The sequence below is a fragment of the Thamnophis elegans genome, chromosome 12 (genome assembly GCF_009769535.1).
Source record: "Thamnophis elegans isolate rThaEle1 chromosome 12, rThaEle1.pri, whole genome shotgun sequence".
Classification (NCBI taxonomy): domain Eukaryota; kingdom Metazoa; phylum Chordata; class Lepidosauria; order Squamata; family Colubridae; genus Thamnophis; species Thamnophis elegans.
In genome coordinates, this window is record NC_045552.1 from 25,330,436 (window position 1) to 25,351,115 (window position 20,680).

General features: G+C 45.5%; 1 protein-coding gene across 1 annotated transcript in view; it reads right to left on the minus strand.

Annotated features, from left to right (window-relative positions):
• The window catches only part of COL9A2 (collagen type IX alpha 2 chain), a 67,798-nt gene that overhangs the window by 14,130 nt on the left and 32,988 nt on the right, over positions 1-20,680 (minus strand). The window contains 10 exon segments of the mRNA XM_032227767.1: positions 1,247-1,282; positions 4,910-4,981; positions 7,392-7,436; positions 7,438-7,446; positions 9,226-9,279; positions 11,089-11,142; positions 11,264-11,308; positions 14,897-14,950; positions 19,553-19,566; positions 19,569-19,605. Coding sequence (XP_032083658.1) covers positions 1,247-1,282; positions 4,910-4,981; positions 7,392-7,436; positions 7,438-7,446; positions 9,226-9,279; positions 11,089-11,142; positions 11,264-11,308; positions 14,897-14,950; positions 19,553-19,566; positions 19,569-19,605 — 420 coding nt within the window.

The window sequence follows — 20,680 nt, forward strand, 5'->3', positions numbered from 1 at the left end:
TGCAAAAACAGATTCTTAGCTCATCATGCAGATTGCTTGGGAAAAATACATTTAAAAGTTTCAGAGAAATTCTGCCTTAATAAATCTATATCTATATATCTATTATATTATTGTTTTATTGTTTATACTGTATAACAAAGGATGTCTGTCTGTCTATCTGTCTGTCTGTCTGTTCAAGCATAACTCTGGAATGTTTCGAGCAATTTCGACAAAACTTGGTACACAGATGACTTACCCTCTAGAGACAAACACTGTGGGGGAAGACACCCCTGAAAGGGGGGCTGGTATCTGTGCCTGTGTGTGCATGTGTATTCCAGCATAACTCTGGAAAGTCTGGGCCTTTAAGGAGAGCAAGTGCAGTACCCTACAGCGGCAATTGTTCGTGATGTCATGGGAGGGTGAAGGGAGCCTTTCAAAGGCCAGTACAGAGGCCTTTGATTGAGCGCGCCATGGCCTAAGCAGATCACCCGCCCCCAACTCACTATGGCAGCCCAATCTCGCAGGAAACAGCTTCGGCCTATGTTCCCAGGATCATCCTTCGCCCCAACTCAGGTCTAGGCTTCCCTCATACAGTAGGCCTTCGAAGTGCCAGGATTGTAGACAAGGCGGGAAAGAGGAGTGCATGGGAGGGGGAAGGGAGAGGGCAGGAATGATGGGCATGGGAGTAGGGGGAAGAAAAGCCCCTCTCAATGGCTCCCTGTCAGACAAACGCTTCAACGTCTATAAATACCCAGGCAACGGCAGGTCATCAGCTAGTGCATTAATAAAAGAAAGCTGGACGGTTCTTATCTCACTTCCCCACATTTGTATTCTAACCCCGAATTGTTGGTCTTAAAGCTCCTAAAAAGAAGTCCGTGTGAATCTTGCATCCATGTGCTGCAGTGGAGAGAGTCCGATACCCGTTTTTCTCCATTATCCCAACCCATGTAATCTTCCCACTTGCCCACATGCGCCGAGGCTTTCTGAGCTAAAGGAAATCTTTCTGGTTTTCCTTATTTATTCCATAGTTATTGACTAGGCTGCATCTGCTTTTGTTTCTCCATTGATTTCTATGGATTAATTGTACAACTCTTTATATGCTTTGTTAGCCATCTAGGGAATATTTTATGCTGAAGGCACTGGCAGAACAAAACTTAAAGGAATAAAATATGATCAAAAGAGTAGGCAATAAATTGCTGGTTGCTTCCCAGGGTAGCTGTGTAGGAACGATGATTAAAAGGGAAAAATATGCAACAGATGTACTTACGATATCGCCTTTGGATCCACTTTTCCCCGGGAAGCCCTACAGAGAGGAAAAGGGGAAAATATGAAAATTAGAAGATGTGGAATCTATTGCAGCACTCTGAGAAGGTTTTCAACAGGTTTATTCCAGATGGTTTGGGATTACACAATTCCCAAATTGAATATCCAGAAAATCAGATCATGTAATCACGACCAATATAATTTGGGAATGACTAGACTAGGCTATCGCGTCCAGCTGTGATATAGTCAAGCGGGATGTGGTGGCTCAGTGGCTAAGATGCTGAGCTTGTTGATCAAAAAGGTTGGCAGTTCAGTGGTTCGCATCCATAGTGCCGCGTAACAGAGTGAGCTCCTGTTACTTGTCCCAGCTTCTGCCAACCTAGCAGTTCGAAAGCATGTAAAAATGCAAGTAGAAAAATAGGAACCACCTTTGGTGGGAAGATAACAGCGTTCCATGCACCTTCCATTGAGTCATGCCGGCCACATGGCCACGGAGATGTCTTCAGACAGCGCTGGCTCTTTGGCTTTGAAACGGAGATGAGCACCGCCCCCTAGAGTCAGGAACGACTAGCACCTACCTTTACCTTAGATTACGTCAGTTAAGGGATTCTAATGGATACCCGGTTGGCAACTATAGAAAACCAAATAATTCTGATAGTTCTTATATTGTTCTTACTGGTGGCAAACAAATTAACAATCCAAGTCTCTATTCCGGGCCATCAACTTCAATGTTATCCGGATTAGGACAAGTCACCTTTTGACTTATTCGGGGTCTCAATGAGGACTAAGAGTGCTAAGAACTGCCTTGTGGGCTGATGGTGGTAGGGCTGAATAAAGGAGTGGGCAGAGCTATCACCCAAAGTGATATAATGCTATAGGAGAATGACCTTGGAGGTAAGAGATGCTGCCTAGAGAATGGTCAGATAAGAGAGGGCATAGCCTGCAGCTGCATAATGAAAGAGGTAAGCCTTCCCACTTAGACCAGGTAAGAAGAAACAACCAGATGACAAATATCTGTAGCCCAGGTTTAGGAGGAGGGTGGCTTTCTCTGAGCCTGTGAGTTGGTTTCCAAATGTTCCGTTACCAGACTAGGTAACATCTTCAATGGAGGTTAGAGGGTGTCGGTGATCTTCTGTTTATAAGGACCTCAGATGAGGGTATGTCAAGTGAGGGTCTTGTGACGGGTCAGCTGTGAGTCCTCAGTGAGTCTTGTGATGGGTTTTGTGAAGTGTCTTGTGATAAGGAGATTACATCAGGTCACACTGACCTACAACCAGCCTACGAACCCCTGAGAATCCAAATCAATCACAGTCAACCAGAGACAGCACCGACCTTCAACCACCCACGCAATCCCCACCACCAGCACCTCCCAATGGCCCTGATCTGATCTAACCTCCCTATCACGAGACTCACTGAGGACTCACCACAAGACCCACACTTGACACACCCACACCTGAAGCCAAGGGTGAATCAACTTACTTTCAGTACCAGTTCACAAATGTGAGCATGTGTGCCACCTCCACGCATGCGCAGGACCTTTTGGAACATGATGACTTCTGGGCAGGTGGGCAGCAGATGTGGGCTCCTACCGGTTCAGACTGGTTTGGCCAAATAGGTAGTACCTTGGCGGCCTGGGTTGCTGGCACCGGTAGTGACCCAGGCCTGCCACACCCCCAAACCAGTTCTCCTATGGTGGTGCCATCTTGTTTTTCAGTTGCAGAACATTTTTCATTGCATTTCTTTTTCATTTTTTAAATCTTTTTATTTGCAAATGTGCATCGTAGAAGCCCATTTGAGCTGCAGCTGACTCAAATAATCAGCTGATCAGAGAGAGAGAGCGCTGTTGATTTTTTGCAAAAACAGATTCTTAGCTCATCATGCAGATTGCTTGGGAAAAAGACATTTAAAAGCTTCAGAGAAATTCTGCCTTAATAAATCTATATCTATATATCTATTATATTATTGTTTTATTGTTATACTGTATAACAAAGGATGTCTGTCTGTCTATCTGTCTGTCTGTCTGTTCAAGCATAACTCTGGAATGTCTCGAGCAATTTCGACCAAACTTGGTACACAGATGACTTACCCTCTGGAGACAAACACTGTGGGAGAAGACACCCCTGAAAAGGGGGGGGGGGTATCTGTGTCTGTGTGTGCATGTGTGTTCCAGCATAACTCTGGAAAGTCTGGGCCTTAAGGAGAGCAAGTGCAGTACCCTACAGCGGGCAATTGTTCGTGATGTCATGGGAGGGTGAAGGGAGCCTGATTAGGCCAGTACAGAGGCCTTTGATTGAGCGCGCCATGGCCTAAGCAGATCACCCGCCCCCAACTCACTATGGCAGCCCAATCTCGCAGGAAACAGCTTCCAAACCAGTTCTCCTATGGTGGTGCCATCTTGTTTTTCAGTTGCAGAACATTTTTCATTGCATTTCTTTTCATTTTTAAATCTTTTTATTTGCAAATGTGCATGTGCACCGAACCGGCAGTAATGCCGGCAGCAATGATGGGGAGAATCTCCCGCCGCCACCGGTACCAGTTTGCCCAAACCGGATGTAACCGGTTGAATTGCACTATGGTCTGAAGCCCTTATAAGCATAAGAAAACGGCACTGACCTTCCTCTGAAGATGTTACCTAGCCTGGTAATGAAACGGAAACCAACCCACAAGCTTGGAGAATGAACCCTCAACCACACAAGATGAGCTAATTCTACTTTACTGTAAGGCTGCATAAACAGAATATTACAAGTACAAACCACCTTGAAAGCCTGAGAACTTAGGGAAGGTCCCTTCTGACCCTCTTTCTCCACCCATTAGGCACCCATAAGGCTCTCTTATCTGTTCTCTAGGCCGAGCAGCATGGTGGCTTAGAGGTGGAGCTCTCGCCTCCCAATCAGGAGGCTGAGAGTTCGATCCTAGGTAGCGGCAGATATTTCTGTCTTTGAGTGCAATGAGTAATTGTGTGTTACTGGAGCTCCGTTCAGTAGCCCCGCCTCCACTCTGATGCAAGGGATTACAGGGTTGTTAAAAGAAAAAAATAAATCTGTTCTCTAAGCAGCAACTCCTCCCTTCTGTCTGTCAAAGTCATTCTCACATGGCATTAGAAGTGGGCAAGGTCACCATTCTCTCTCTCTCTGTCTCTGCCTCTCTCTGTTTCTCTCTCTCCCTTCCACCCTCTCTCTCTGTCTCTCTCTGTCTCTCTCTCTCTCTCTCACACACACACACACACACAAACAACCTTTTGGAGTGGCACCTACATTCTGAAAATCAGTAATATAATACATAGGAGTGCTATGACCACAATAACTCTTCTGAATGGCACTCAAAGATCTTCACAATTAAAACATTTTAATTAAATATTTAAAGTGGCCAAATTCTCATTACATTGCTGCATCTAATCTGTTTGTTAGGACATACAAGCTATTATCAAATCTGTTTTTTCCCCCCTGTTTTCATGAATCTGTTAACATTTTAAGCTTCTGGTGCTTTGTGATGCTACATGAAATCATGGAACACTGCTGGAAAAATCTGGCTGCCAGGAAAAATGGGGATTGCAAAGACAAAAATCTTGCAAGCGTTTTGTTTTTTTAAAAAAAAAAAATCAGAGCTTTCAAATGACCATTGCTGATCACAGTATTTTCACTTCAGGTCAGGAAGATCAAAATATTACCTTGCTGCCTTTAACTCCTGGGAGTCCCTGTGGCCCTGGAATTCCAGGGGGACCCTGGTCTCCTTTAGAGCCCTGAAAGGGAAGAGAGAAGGAGGAAATGGGAGGCAGAAAAAAGAAGACAAGAACAAAGAGAGACACACACTCAAACAATCTCTTGCTTCTACAATAAAGGCTGAATTTTTCACTCAATGGGTTTTAATCAATAAAGGAGATTATTTGAAGCTCAGGGTTGAACTGAGGGGTCCTTGGAGCTCTCTGAGCTTGCTTGTTTTCTTGCAGATGTTTCATGATCCAACTAGATAACATCATCAGTGCACTTGCATATAGAGAGCAAACCCCACTCCCTTCTAGCACTGATGATCTTGCTTAGTTTGGGCAATGAAACTGCTGCAAGAAAACAACTACCGTATTTTTTGGAGTATAAGATGCACCTTTCCCCCCCTAAAAGAGCGTGGAAATGTTGGTGCATCTTATACACCAAATGCAGCCATTTTTGGCCTTCTGAAGCTCCGCCCCGTTTTTTGTGAGAAACGGGTGAAAAACAGGCCATTTTTTCCCAAAAACTGAGCCGTTTTTGCCTTCCCCCAGTCTTGCTGAATCCTGCAGAGTCCTTCTGGGGGCCGGGGAGGACAAAACCCTTTTTGTCTTACTTACCTCTTCAAAATCTTGGTGTGTCTTATACACCGGTACATCTTATAGTCCGAAAAATATGGTAAGCTCAGAGAGCACCAAGGGACCCCCTCAATATGTTTTGAGGGGATGGAATAGGATGGCAGGGACAAAATTGAATTTGCCAAAGAAATTTTTTGGGTGAATCAGTCCAGATAATGTCTGTAGATTGTGTGTATTTGGATTTAATGCATCCTTTCCTCCCAGTTGGGTCATAAAATCAAAGGTTTACAGTATCTGCAGGCCACAAAAGAATAGCTGGCCAAGATTTTATGCGACATAGCTTAGCTACTTTCACAGGCTGTCTGAAAGATATACAATTCATAAAAGCAAAGTGTTGTTAATTAAATAGCAATAACTTCTACCCTGCCTGGTGGATACATGCTAAAGCCATAAATGGAGGGTGGGGGAGATAACTCTGAAGTCTGCACGTGGCCCATAGCCCCTCTGCTTTGCATCTTGAATGATGTAGAGCAGGGGTCACCAACGTTCCGGACCTCAGGGACCACTAAATTCATAATTTTAAATCCCGCAGACCACTAGTATGATCTGCCTAATGACCGGCTGGGTGGGCGTGGCTAGGTGGTCATGTCACTCACGTCAAGGGGTGCATCATCAGCCTTTACTCACCCCTCCTCTCCCAGCTACTCCTCGCCTCCCCAGCTGGGCTCCTAAGGGCCCCAACAGGAAGCAGTTGTTGGAGCTAAGCAGCCACCACGAGAAAGAGTTGGCAAAACAGCTGGCTCAGTTCAAATTGGATCTGACTGAGGAGGCAGCTCAGCAGAAGCACCTCACTAAGGACTATGAGCATAGGCTTTCCAAGCAGAGGGAAGGCCTGTGGGAGTGCAAGGCCAGGTATCGGCGCCTGGAGGCTCAGCGGGCTGAGATGGTCAGCCAGTTCCAGGTCATGATGCAGTCCCACTGGAACGAGGCCCTCCGGCTCACCACCAGTTGGTGACCGCTGATGTAAAAGATCTAAATTCTTTAGATTAAATTCATTAAATTCAATATGAATCTTTGCATTAGCTATTGATCTGGGCCAGTTTCATTTTTTCCCAAATATAAGGGTGTTCTCCAAGAGTAAGATGATATTTGTAAATTTTGTTCCATTCAGTTGTGTCCAGTTTGGAGAGATTGGACAAGTTTCCATAGTTTTCTTGGCAAGGACCTTCAGAATTAGTTTGCCATTGCTTTCTTCCTAGGGCTGAGAGAAAGTGAGTGGCATGCCCAAGGTCACCCAGCTAGATATGTGTCTAAGGCAGAACTAGAACTCAGAGAATCCCAGTTTCTGACCTGATGCCTTCACCACTACACAAAAACAGCTCTTTTCATAAGGTTAGAGAAACCTAAACAATTAGCAAAGTTAAGTGTTCTTGCCTTAAATATAGCTGGCCCTACTATCAGGCATGTAAAAATGCAAGTAGAAAAATAGGAACCACCTTTGGTGGGAAGGGAACAGCGTTCCATGCACCCTTGGCGTTTAGCCATGCCAGCCACATGACCATGGAGACGTCTTCGGACAGCGCTGGCTCTTCGGCTTAGAAATGGAGATGAGCACCGCCCTCTAGAGCGGGGAATGACTAGCACATATGTCCGTGGGGAACCTTTACCTTACTAGCAGGTAATTTAGCCCAGATGATTGACATAGGCTGCATCCACCTTATTTACAAAAACATTTCATCCATGCTGAAAAGAAAAGGCACAGAAAAAATGCCCATCCAATTGCTTAAGGAGTTGAGCTTTCCCAGGATCTGTTTCCTTCTTGGCAGGAAGAAAAAGGGGGATCTGTTTGGAAACAAGGGGTCATACTCACCACTTTTCCCTGAGGACCTGGAGGTCCCGTAGGCCCCCTGTCACCCCCGATCGCCCTGCAAAAGAGCGGAGGGAAGATATTAGATGGTCATGGGTAGAAGGAATAACCTTGAGGAACAGGAGAGAGAGCTGCAACCAAGACAACAGTCAGATAAGGAAAAATCTGAATAGGGCTAGAACTGTGATCTACGTAAGAGACTCAGACAAGCTCCTCCTTGGCCCTCAAAGACAGAGGGGAGAACCATATCAGCCTTGCAAGGTTCTCTTTCTATAACCTGGTAATAAAGCCGTTATTAACAGGCATGGCTTCCAACCCATGGTGCCAAAGTTCTGACTACGGCACCAGGCTTGATAACATTGAAATTGTACCTTTCAGAGTGGCAGCGTATAATAAGAAAAGAAGTGCATGGATTACTACGACTCAGAACACCATGAAGATTTTGATTTCATTGCAAGAACTCACATGCACAAACTGGCTCAAGGTGGTCAAAATCCTCTGGAGGGTTTCATGGCTCCCAAAGCACGGACTGTGCTGACAGAGTATTACCAATCCTTGGAAAAGTTTAAGCTGTTCTTATTAATTGCAGATCAACCCTTGATTTATTGACAAGACAGAGGGAGCACTCAGTGATGCTGCTTTGTTGCAGCCTCCGTCAGAAAACCTTTCCTAAATATCTTCCTTAAAAACCATTCTCTGCTTTTCTTATGTGTTTTTGTTACATATTGCTAACAAACTTTTTAAAAATGTCTTCTCCTTATTTACTTTTTTAAAAATTATAGTAGGTTTTTTAAAAAACTTTGTTTTAATATTCTATTACTCCTCTTATTTGACCTGCACTTTTCTGGGATGCTGAAATTTACTTTTTCGTTTCTTTTCACTTTATGTAATAGGAATTCCAACACTGTGTTTTATAGTTTAAGGAATAGCTATTATAATCTGATTACATGAGCTAGAAGGTGGTGTTGAATTTGATCATCATAAAATGGCTTTTTAATGTATTACACTTGTACTTTTTCACTCTGGACTTTCAGTCTTATATGGAATCTCCAAAGTAACCTTGGATTCGGAAATTAAACGTTGTTTGACTTAAAAAAACACAGCAGGCATGACTTCCTAGTTGAGTCTACATTGAAAGGCTGAATCAAGAGATCCAATTCGCCATTCACTCTCAGTTTTCCACATAAACAAAGGTTCTGAAATATGTAGTTGTTGTTAGTTGCGAAGTCATGTTTGACCCATCGCAACCCCATGGACTATGTTCCTCAGGCCTTCCTGTCCTCTACCATCCGCCGAAGTCCATTTAGCTCACGCCGACTGCTTCGTTGACTCCATCCAGCATCCTCATTTTCTGGTCGTCCCCTTTTTCTTTCTTCCTTGATCATTCTCAGCATGAGGCTCTTCTCCAGGGAGTCCTTCCTTCTCATTAGGTGGTCAAAGTCTTTGAGTTTCATCTTAGGATCTGGCCTTCTAAAGAGCAGTCAGGGTTGATCTCAAAAAGGGTGGAACTATACCTTCCAGAAGCCCCAGCCAACTGAGCCATGATGAGAGAGGCCAAAAGTTGCTATTTCATCCTTGAAGGACCATTATAACTCATAGTAAACTCCAGCCTGAATAGAAGATCAAGATTTCCAAAAAGAGCATGCATCTTAGAGGAGGTGGATGGAACACCTCACAAAAGTCTTAGAAAAAAAAAAATCAATCTTTGGAAAATTAAATGGACAACTGAAAATCCACCCCATGATGGAAGAAAGTCTTCACTTCACAGGGGAAATTTTGGAATATTAAACTAGTAGAGTTGTAAATATTGTAAGCCTATAATTCTTGGCAGACTCACTTTCACACCAGCAATGCCTTGGAGACCCACTGCTCCTGGTGGACCGGGCTCCCCCTAAAGAGGCGATGAAGAACAAAGAAAAAATATGTAGCATTTTGCTGGAAAAACCTGCGGCAGGAGAAATAAATACTGAATCAAAGAAAAAAACATGCATGCTATGACAGTAAGTCAGAGTTATTTACATATGATTTGTTCAGCTCAGCACAGCTGGTGGCCTTTGCTGGCTTGCTTGCATTATTTCATAGGGCAATGCTTCCCCCTTATGGCGTTGACTGGAAGTGCAGGCATCACAATCATTAATTTCTTGGGGGGGGGGGATTTGAAACAACCAGCAAATACCAGGTGGAGCCTGGGACTTTCTCCCCAGAGAATAAATCTTTATAGACAAGAAAGATGATATGAAGATGTGTTTGGAAAGTAAACATTTAGCTGGCTCAGGCTAAATGATCTGGATAGAATTCTTAATGAGACACCAACAGGTTGTAGAATCCACTGAAAAGGAAGCTACCGTATTTTTCGAACTATAGACGCACCTTTTCTCCGCAAAAAGAGGGTGAAAATCTGGGTGCATCTTATACACTGAAGACAGCATTTGCCTCCCAAAACCCCTCTCCCTTTGCAAAAATGAACGTGCAGAACAGTGGTGGGTTTGGATCCCGTTCCAACCGGTACAGTTGAAACGGGCCCGGTGGCATCCACAGCACACACATGCGTCTTACTGCTTCTGTGAGCCTCCGCGATGCTCCAGCTGTTAAGCGGAGCGTCGCATAGGCGGTAGACGCGCCATGCGCAGAAGCGCAGAAGCCTTAAAAGACAGGTAAGGAGCTCGGGCGGGCGGGTAGACCCTCCGGACCATTGTACCAGAATGGTATCTGGTGCTTTGGGCAGGCTCCAGGTAGGCCCCTACCGGGGCATACCGCCTGCAATCCACCACTGGGGCAGAGGAGTTGAGAGACCTGCAAAGTGCTCCTGGGCACTGGGGCCATTTTTGCTCATTTTGCCCCCAGGAGCACGCCACAAACCTCCCAAAGCCTATGCATGCCCTGTCTTTTGCAAACAAAACCCAGGCTGTTTTTTTAACTCGTTTTGCCAGAGCCTAAGAAGCTCAGCGTGCCGAAATGGTCAGCCGTTCCAGGCCATGATGCAGTCCCACTAGAACAAGGCCCTCCCGCTCTTCGCCACCAGCAGTGCTTCCCTCCAGCCTTTGCACAAAGCCATGCACCAGGAGGCTGAAGCAGACCCCAAGTCAGAATTTTTGCCCCCCTCTGACCCGCATAAAAAGACCCCGAAGACCCCGACTCTGCAGCAACACAAACATTCATTTCACAATATCTGGTCAGGTAGTTTGAGGACCTGTGATTTAGTGCAATATAAGAATGCAAATAATTTTTCTGCGGATCACCAACATTTTCTCGTGACCACCAGTGGTCCAAGGGCCAACAATTGGTGACCGCTGATTTTAATCCCTTCCAGGGGTTCAGAACCCCAAAGCCCTCTGGCTTCCCTAAAGCTTTACGGCAGATGTGGGCGATGATGCCCTCTGAGAAGGCAGGAAGCCTGAGATTTGGGTTGGGGGAGGGCAGGTCTCCTTCTGCAGGGTCCTCTGAGCTACCAACAGACACAGTCTTGGCTTTCATGACTATGAAACCTGGAAACAGTGAGATGGAAGGGCAACCAAAGAGAAATGAATTGGTTTGGGAATCATCTTGGGTTTGTTTGTTTTTTAAAAAGATGAATGATGCCATACAAAAAAAGGGAGGGGAAGATATAGGAAACAAGAAAAGCGATGAAAATAACATTTTTTCCAATGCTCTCCAAACTGAGATGTAGAGAAGAGAGAGACGAAAACCTTCTTTTACTTACAATTTTCCCAGATGGCCCAGGTAAGCCCGACGGGCCACGGGTCCCTGATTCGCCCTAGGAAGACACGAAGAAGAAAATGCATACAATCCATTCCCAACTCATCAGAAGTGCTTGGAGGAGGTAAAATGAGCTAATAATTCAAGTGACAGGAAGAGGAAGAAGCTGAAGTTCCTACCTTCTCTCCAGGACCACCTTTGCTCCCAGGAGTGCCTGGCAAACCCTTTGGGGAGACAAGAATATTATCAGAATTAGAATGGAGCTGGAAGGGACCTTGGAGGTCTTCTAGTCCAGCCCCCTGCTCAAGCAGGAGATCCTATACCACTCAGATAGGTGACTGTTTAGTAAAATCTCCAGTGATGGAGCACCTACAATTTCTAGAGGCTAGCTGTTCCATGGGTTAATTGTCCTCACTGTTAGGAAGTTTCTCCTTAATTCCAGGTTGCTTCTCTCCTTGATTAGTTTCCAATCATTGTTTCTTGTCTGACCTCCAGTGCTTTTGAAAATAAATTGACCCCCTCCTCTTTGAGGAGGGCAACCGCTCAAATACTAGAATATTGCTTAATTATGTCCTTCCGTAATTTGGAAAAAATCCAATTTATTTCCTCTACACCAAGCATACCTATAGGACAGTGTGCCAAAGATGCGCACAGAGCCCTCTCTTCTGCACATGCACCATCGCCCCAGGCCAGATCTCCATGGCGATTCTTTCGTGAGGCTTCTGTTTCCCTGCAAACAACAAAACAGAAGCTCACGAAGAAAAGATCTCACCTCTTCCCTAGCTCCCAGTGTTGGGATGCCCTGCCTCCTGCCCGCCAGCTGGTCTTTGGTTCTCTGCTGCATATGTGTGCATACCCACACATGTATGTGCACATATCTACATGTGTGGATATGTGCACATTGGCGCATGCATGCATGCACAAGTGCACACATCTTTCAGTTTGGGCATGTGTGTGCGCGCTTTTTGGGCACTCAGTGGCTAAAAGGTTCACCATCACCGCTATAGGATGATTCCTTCAATGACTGGTTGCAGAGAAGCCAATTGTAAGCTCCGGTACCATTTCTTTGAGAGTGGGGCACTGTTGCAAAATGGCATTAGATGGGAAGCTCACTTCAAGCCAGATTTGACTCCTGGGAACCACCTTGACAAGTCCCTGAAGTTTTCTTGGCAAGATTTTCAAAATGGATCTACATCTATAGCTTATAGGCCTATAGGCCAGCAATGGCAAACCTTTTTTGGCTCGCATACCATAAGTGGGGGGAACACAGGGGGGGACGTTGCAGGCGTGTCGCACCCATAATGCAATGTGTGACCCCCCCCTGTGCGCATGCACGCATGAGAGGCACTCCCCCCCCATTTTTGCATGCTTTTTTGCCCTCCCCAGGCTCCAGAGGCTTTATAGGAGCCTGGGGAGGGCAAAAAAAGCCTCCCTCACTCCCCCGGAGGCCCTCCAGAGGCTTCAGGGACCTTCCAGTTTGCTCGTAGGGCCGGTTTAGCCCTTCAGAAGCTTCAGGGAAGCCTCTTAAAGGTCCGTGAAGTCTCCAGAGGGCTTAAACCGACCCTACAAACAACCGGAAGTGACTTCCCGAACTTCCGGTTTGCCCATAGGGTCAGTTTTTTGCGCTCCGAAGGCTTGAGGGAAGCTCCTGAAGTCTCCGGAGGGCTTCCGGGGGAGGGAGGCCCTTTATGCCCTCCCCAAGCTCCTATAAAGCCTCTGGAGCCTGGGGAGGGCGAAAAAAGCCTCCTCACTCCCCCGGAGGCCCTCCAGAGGCTTCAGGGACCTTCCAGTTTGCTCGTAGGGCCCTTCAGAAGCTTCAGGGAAGCCTCTTAAAGGTCCGTGAAGTCTCCAGAGGGCTTAACCGAACCTACAAACAAACCGGAAGTGACTTCCCAAACTTCCGGTTTGCCTATAGGGTCAGTTTTTTGCGCTCCGAAGGCTTGAGGGAAGCTCCTGAAGTCTCCGGAGGGCTTCCGGGGGAGGGAGGCCCTTTATGCCTCCCCAGGCTCCTATAAAGCCTCTGGAGCCTGGGGGAGGGTGAAAAATGACTTTAAAAAAAGGCTGAACTCAGCTGGCCAGCGCAGCTGACATGCAACTGTAGAATATTCTTAAATATTCCTAAAGGGCCAGCAACATCTATGCTGCGCCCTGATTGGCTGGGACGCAGCATAGCCTGTTGCTAGCCAGCTAATGCTTCCTGATTGATTCCATCCGCCTTCAATCCACAAAAGCAATGCCTCGCATGCCCTGACAAATGCTCCGTGTGCCACCTGTGGCATGCGTGCATAAGTTCGCCATCCCCGGCTATAGGCTAATCAGCAATAAAATCCTATACAAACAATTTAAATAAGAGTATGGTAAAATACAATAGTTATAGGATAAGATACAATATAATTTAATGCATAAATGTTAAATAGAATAAATGACATAAAATTAAATTTTGGTGTCACCCTTACAATCTACTCCAATCAGTCCCACATATGCAGATCTCAACCGAACCATTTTGTTTAAGGACTGTGCTGTGTTAATGTTATTTCCAGTTCTGGCCACACATAAGGGAAGTTGTTTGATATGGGGATCCCAAAGGGGTCCTTCGTTTGTATATGGACCAAGGTCCTGTCTCCCACCCCCTATACAAGCAACAATCAAATAGGATGTGAGCCAGGTCTTCTACCTCTGCCGCTCCACAAACGAAGAGATGCTCATTGTAGGGTATGGAATTCAAAGCGGTTTGCCATTATTTCCTTTTTACGACTGAGAGAGAGAGATTGGCCTGAAGCCATCCAACTGGCTTTGTGCCTAAGGCCGGAGAAGACCTTATGGTCTCCTGGTTTCTAGCCAGGATCACCATCACTACCGCAAACTGCTGTCCTAGCCTTCAAGTCAATCTTGACTTCTGGTGTCTACACTGTGAGGGTGTCCAACCATGGCAACTTAAAGACTTATGGAGTTCAAGTCCCAGATTCCCCCTGGGAATCCTGGAAGTTGAAGTTCCTAAGTCTTAAAGTTGCCAAGGTAGGACATCCTTGGTCTACAGGAACAAAATCCTGTAGTTTTCTTGGCAACATTTCAGAAAGTCTTTTTCTCTTCCAGGGTGTGAGAGAGAGGAACTGGCTGAAGTCATCTGCATGTTTTCCATGTCTAAGACAAAAGGGATTTTTTTTATTTCAGTGTCTTAACAGTAACAGAGTTGGAAGGGGCATTAGGGGTCATCTAGTCCAACTCTCTGCTGACGCAGGAGATCTGTACTAGGGATTTGAACCGCCAAACTGCCAACCTTTCTGATCGACAAGCTCAGTGTCTTTGCCACTGAGCCACCTAGTCTGGTGTCTTTAATTACTCCACCAACTGCCCTCTCATAGCGCCCTGGCATCGTTTTAGAAGCTCTGCCAGCCTGGGAAAATAGGTGATGTTTTGAAATTCAGCAACAATTACAGACACAATTATTTCTCTGAACATAAGTGCCTCTCTTGTTTCTGTTGGAAGGAATCCATTTCTGTAGCAATTCCTGTCCTTTCCACTTTTGGCAAAAGGTTTCCTGAACCTGTCCATAATACATAATTTTCCATTCGATTTCCAATTGATGGCAATTACAAGTTGGGCAGGTACCAGCCCGTTTTAAACAAAAACCTGGTGATTCATTTTAAAAGGAGGTTTCCAGGGTTATTGGGAGTTTGGGCTGGGATTTATTTTGTGGCTTGGAGGAAAATCAAGCAGCAGGTGTTCAATTTTAAACATTGGCAGAATGCAAGTTTAGTTTTGGGTGATGATGGGACCTAATTTGTTCTGTTTTGGAACAACACAATACTTACGGCCACTCCACTGTGTCCCAAAGGCCCTGGAAGGCCTGGTTGACCCACACTTCCCTATATGACAAAAAGGGAAGGAATTAGGAAATTAGGAAAGATGAAAGAGATTGGCAAATACAGGTAGTTTCTACTTACTCATTTAGTGACCGTTCAAAGTGACAACGGCACTAAAAAGTAACTTATTTTTCACAACTGACGACCGGTGCAAACATCCCCACGTCACATGATCAGAATCCGGAGCCTTGGCAACTGATTCATATTTGTGATGATTGCAGTGTCCTAGGGTCACGTCATTGTCAACTCCCAATGTTGTCATAGTGAGAGAAAGGGGGGAGGGGCACTGGTGAATTCCGGATCCATTGCAACCGATACGGAGCAACGGGGCTTGATGTCCACCACATGAACCCGCGCAGCACGCGTGCACATGCGTGCATGTGTCCTTACTTCCTATGACGCTGTGCAACGCCTCCGCGACGCTCCAGTTGGTTGGCAACCAGGTGCTGTACACTCCGTGCCGTGTGTGGAAGCGTCTAAGAGCTCAATACAGGTAAGGAGGTGGGCGGGCGGGTGGGGTCCCAGCAGGCACTAGTACACCTATACCGGGACGTACTGCCTGCAACCCATCACGGGGGGTGGGCTGCATTCAATGCATACTGTCGGGTGAAGTTGGATCTCAGATCACTGCAGCAGGCTTGGGAGGGGTGCATCTCATAGGGGAATGTGATTTATGACACAGACTGAGGGGCAGGAAGGAACAGGGGTAAAGTGCACCTGACTGCGAAAAGATCTTGCCTATGGTGCTCCTAATAATGACTCATTTTGTATTGAAACTTGGTTCGATACACATGAATCAATTAGGGCATTTTTAGGAAACCTTACAGCCATCCCTTTTTGTCATCTTCTGATAAGTAAAATCAATGGGGAAGCCAGATTCACTTAACCACTGCGGGGATTCACTCAACCACTGTGGCAAGAAAGGTCATAAAATGGGACAAAACTCTGTGCAAATTTGGGCTCAGTTGTGGGCGTAAGGCAATGACCCCCTACATTAGCTACCAGATGGATGGGATGCTTATTTCCTTTTTTTAAAACAGAAAGAACTAATTAAACTAAGTTTGAAATGGAATATCCCAACCTGACTAAACCAGAATACAGGTAGTCCTCAGTATGACCATTGTTGAGTGAACCATTCAAAGATACGATGACAGGTTAAGGATGGAAATTAAAGACAAAAGAGAAACAGAGTATTATTTAATATGGGACGGCTGTACAATTGGTTAGATAACAGATGCAAAGATTAGAAATTGAATGATGAAAGGTGATTAATAAACCAGAAATAAATACAGGTATAAAGTTATATAGAAGAATATGCATTGCAAGCAATATCATTACAGAATGTACAAAAGTGTAAATTAAAATATATAGAATGATAAAATGTATAGAGAACTATGTTAGAACTATGGAAGCAATAGATGCAAGTATGTCGTATAATATCAAGTTCCTATTTTTTTAAAAAAATCTATGTTGAATATTGTATATATAGAAGAAAAATAGACGTAATTAGGATATATGACATCATGTATATTTTAAAAAGTGTTGCAAAGTTGAAATTGTGATATAAATGAAGAAAAAACGTACAATGAAAATAATTTTTTAAAAGAAACAAGATACAATGAAAAAAATGACTAACAATTGGTCCTCGCACTTACAAACCATTGCAGCACCCACAAAGTCACATGATCAAACCGGCATGCATTTATATCAATTGCAGCATCCCAGGGTCATGTGGTCCCATTTGCAACCTTCCGGGGAGACTTCTAACAAGCCAAGTCAATGAGGGAAGCCAGATTGTTTAACAACTGCATTGGAAAGGTTTGTAAAATTGGGTGCAGTCAAGTGGTGATTCACTTAAGGACCACATCACTTAGTGACAGAAACTCTAGTCACAATTCTGTTCATAAGCCGAGGAGTACCTGTCAAGTGGATAGATTCCTTCCATGCTTTGGACACTATACTTAGTCAAGGGAGGATGAGCTCATTCCTGGTACGTCAGGCCCTGGATTATCAATGACACTGAATAGCCAGCCAAAAGAGATTATGAGGGGCTTCGGCTGAGGAGAGCTTGCAGGGGTGGAGGGTCAGCGAAGAGGTGACCTTCTGTGGTGGATCCGAGAGCACACAGGGCAGAAAAAAGACAAGAGCAATGGAGATCTGCCAGATTATTCATGAGAAGGCCCACTCATCTCGATGGGCTGCACCAGAAAGCTATTTATCATGGCAGGTAGAGGGAGGTGTTGCTGAGAACGTGTTTGATTTATGGCTGCGTGTTTGTTTCCTGCCTGACTTTGCGCCCTGAAGACTTTGAATTTCTTTTGCCAAGAGCTCTTGTGGGTGTATTTCAGTTTGGCCTGGTGGATTTAAGTTTTTTGGTGGACTTATTTGTTGGAGCAACTTTCTATCATTTTATGGACTATTGGCTATCGCTTTGTGGAGTAAACTTGGCCTGCTTGTGGCTGGATTTATTTCGTACAGTTCTGAGGCTGGGTGAAGGGAACTGCTGGGGAACATCAATGAACTCTCTAAACCACACCTACATGTATGTGTGAGTGAATGGGACAGCACATTTTAACAGATTAACAGAGCTGGAAGGGACCTTATAGGTTATCTAGTCCGCTCATGGTTTGTTATCAACCATGATTCCAAGTGTTTTTTCCCACCACCTATACATTGGATTTCTGTTTCCTAGGTGCATGACTTCATTCTGTGCTTTACAGACCATTTCATTCATCTATCAACACTGTTTTGAATCAAATTCCATTTCTAGCGTCTAACAGATAATCTAATCCACCAAACATATCTCCTCTCCAGATCAATAACAATCCACCAACTTCATCAACCAAGGTGTTAATAGAAATGTTGACCGTGTGAAAAGGAGAAAACTGCACCCCGGGACAAATGTTGGCCTAGAATTATGTTTCTTTATCTCCTCATCCTCTCTGCCATCTACAGTATTCAGCCCACTAACATTGCATTAAAAATATTAATTTTAATAGGGTTATGGTCACGTTAATTCCATAATTAGAGTACATTGCCTTGTAAGTCTTAAGACATCTAAAACATGTCAGGCTATTCCTGGTTGATTTCAAAAAGCTTAGCAGTGTCACACTTTGGAGGATTACAGGAGTATAATGGGAAGTTGTAAAGCATCTTAGGCAGAGGTGGCATTCAGCAGGTTCTGGCCAGTTCTGGAGAACCAGTAGCAGAAATTTTGAGTAGTTTGGAAAACCAGCAATACCACTTTGACTGGCCCGCACCTATCTAGTCTCCTGCCATCCAAGTTCCAGCTGATTGGGAGGAAATGGGGATTTTTGCAGTATCCTTCCTCTGCCACGCCCACCAAGCAACCACCCACCAAGCCACGCCCACAGATCCGTTAGTAAAAAAATTTGAATCCACCACTGATCTTAGGAAAATGGTATGGCAACCCACTTCAGAATCATTTCCAAGAAACATCATAGATGAACATCGCCCTGAAGCAGTGGTGGGTTGCAGGCGGTACAACCCTAGTACAGGCGTACCAATACGAGCATACCGCTGCCTGCCGGGAGCACTGGTACTGTTCTGGTATGGTGTTCCGGAGGGCCCACCCACCTTCCTTATCTGTATTTGAGATCTTGGGCGCTTCCACACATGCAGAGCGTCTGTGTAACGCTCTGCCGAGCAGCTGGAGCGTCAGGGAGGCATCACGGAGTGTCGCAGGAGGAAAGGATGTATGCATGCGCTGTATGCGTGTACGTGCTGTGCATGTTCATGTAGTGGCCACCAGGCCCGGTTGCACTGTACTGGTTGCAATGGGATCTGGAACCCACTACTGTCCTGAAGTCATCAGGAATCAAACTGGACCACAGAATGACTGATCCATCTCCAGGGAGGTAAAGTGGGGAGAACATCTGTGTTTCCCAGGTCAAGGAATGCCTGCCTGCCTGCTCAGGGGAACTCAAGAAATCTGTTCCAGACTCTTAGCTTGCAGCCCCAGTTCTGGAGGCCCTAAAAAAAGGGACTTCCCTCATTTCATATCTGGATATATTTTGCCCTAGGCCCGTGATGGCAAACCCATGGCACGCATGCCGGAAGTGGCACACAGAGCTGTCTCTCCAGGCACGTGAGCTGTCGCCCTTTGCTATTCTGGGTTGTGGCATGCCGGCCAGCTGGTCTTCACATATGTGGGAGCTCCAAAAAACCGGAAGAACAGTCACCCAACGTGCATGCATGCACCAGGAAGATTATCCTCCGGTTTCTGGCAGGGGCAGGTGCACCAGTTAGCTGGTCTTCTTGTGGGCATGCGTACCAGAAACTGAAAGGCCAGGTGCCAGGTGCACACGTGCATGCTGGAAACCAAAAGATCATCTTCCCGTATGTGCATGTGCATCGAGCAGTTGCTCTTCCGGTTTCGGCATCGGTGCCGAAAAAGTTCGCCAACACTGCCCTAGCCTAGGTGAAGATGGGCTGATGGAAGGGCTTGCCAAAAAAGTCAAGACAGCACCATACCAACATGGTCATGGTGGTTCTCCATCCAGATGTGCTGCTATTGACCCTGCTCACTTTTTGAGATCAATCATGAATAGCCAAATGTTGCACTTCCTGAGGGCATCTTCTTACCTTCACTCCAGGAATGCAGGAAATCCGTCTTTGCCATCAATCCCAGGAAGACCCTAGAAAGGGGGGAGGGAAGAGTGAGGCATTATTTCTGAGCTCTAATGGAAAATAAAGCCAGCTTCCCAACGTGATTGTTTCCAAAATCTCGCTGGGCTGGAAAGAAATTACTCAAGTCCTCACCCGTGTTCCTTTGGGGCCCATTTCGCCCTGAGCACCACTGAATCCACGAGGACCCTCAAAAGAAGAAAGCAAAGGCTCTGTTATTGGGATACATACCAATACACCATTATGAATAATATACTGTCATGAATAACAGAATAACAGATTGGAAAGGGATCTTAGCGGTCTTCTCCTCCAACCTCCTGTTCAAGCAGGAACCCCTATGTCATTAACAAGTACTAACAAGCACTATGAGAAGTACTAAGTCCAGGAGATCAACTGAACCAAGCGTCACCAACATTTTGGACCTCAGGGACCACTAAATGCATAATTTTTAAATCCTGTGGATCACTAATATGAATCCAGCATGCAATTGCCGACACCAGTTGCTTCAGCCTGCCTTGCTGCCACCTCCCCCACACCCCCTTGCTGCAACAGTACCAGTTTCCAGCCAGGGAGGGCTGCGCTACTCCTTGCACATTGCCCCTCCTGCAAAGTTGCAAGTTGCACATACCTCCCTCTATGGCACAGATTTCCAACCCCACCACGAGCTGCCTAGCCAGTCCATATTTCAGAGCTCTAATCACAGGACTGGCCCATTGGTCATCCGGAACAGCTCCTCCATCCGGGTGTGCCACAGCCCACCAAAATTTTCTCATGAACCACTGGTTAGTGACCTCTGAACTGAACACTAACCTCCCAAATTCAGAGCTTTAAGAAAACCAAAGGTTGCTTCATGAATCAAGGCCTCAGAACATATAAGCAAGGCTGGGCTGGGCTAATTCTTGGATGGGAGACCACTCAGACATCCCAGGACTTTAATGCAGCTTGGGAAGTCAAAGAAGCCTTAGATCTGAAACTGTAACCTCATTTTTCAGCTTTATTTATGTCAACAAGTAACTCCAAAATACATGGGGAAGAGTTATTTCTTGCAGAAGAGTATTCAAGAAATACTTTTCTGCAAGAAAAACT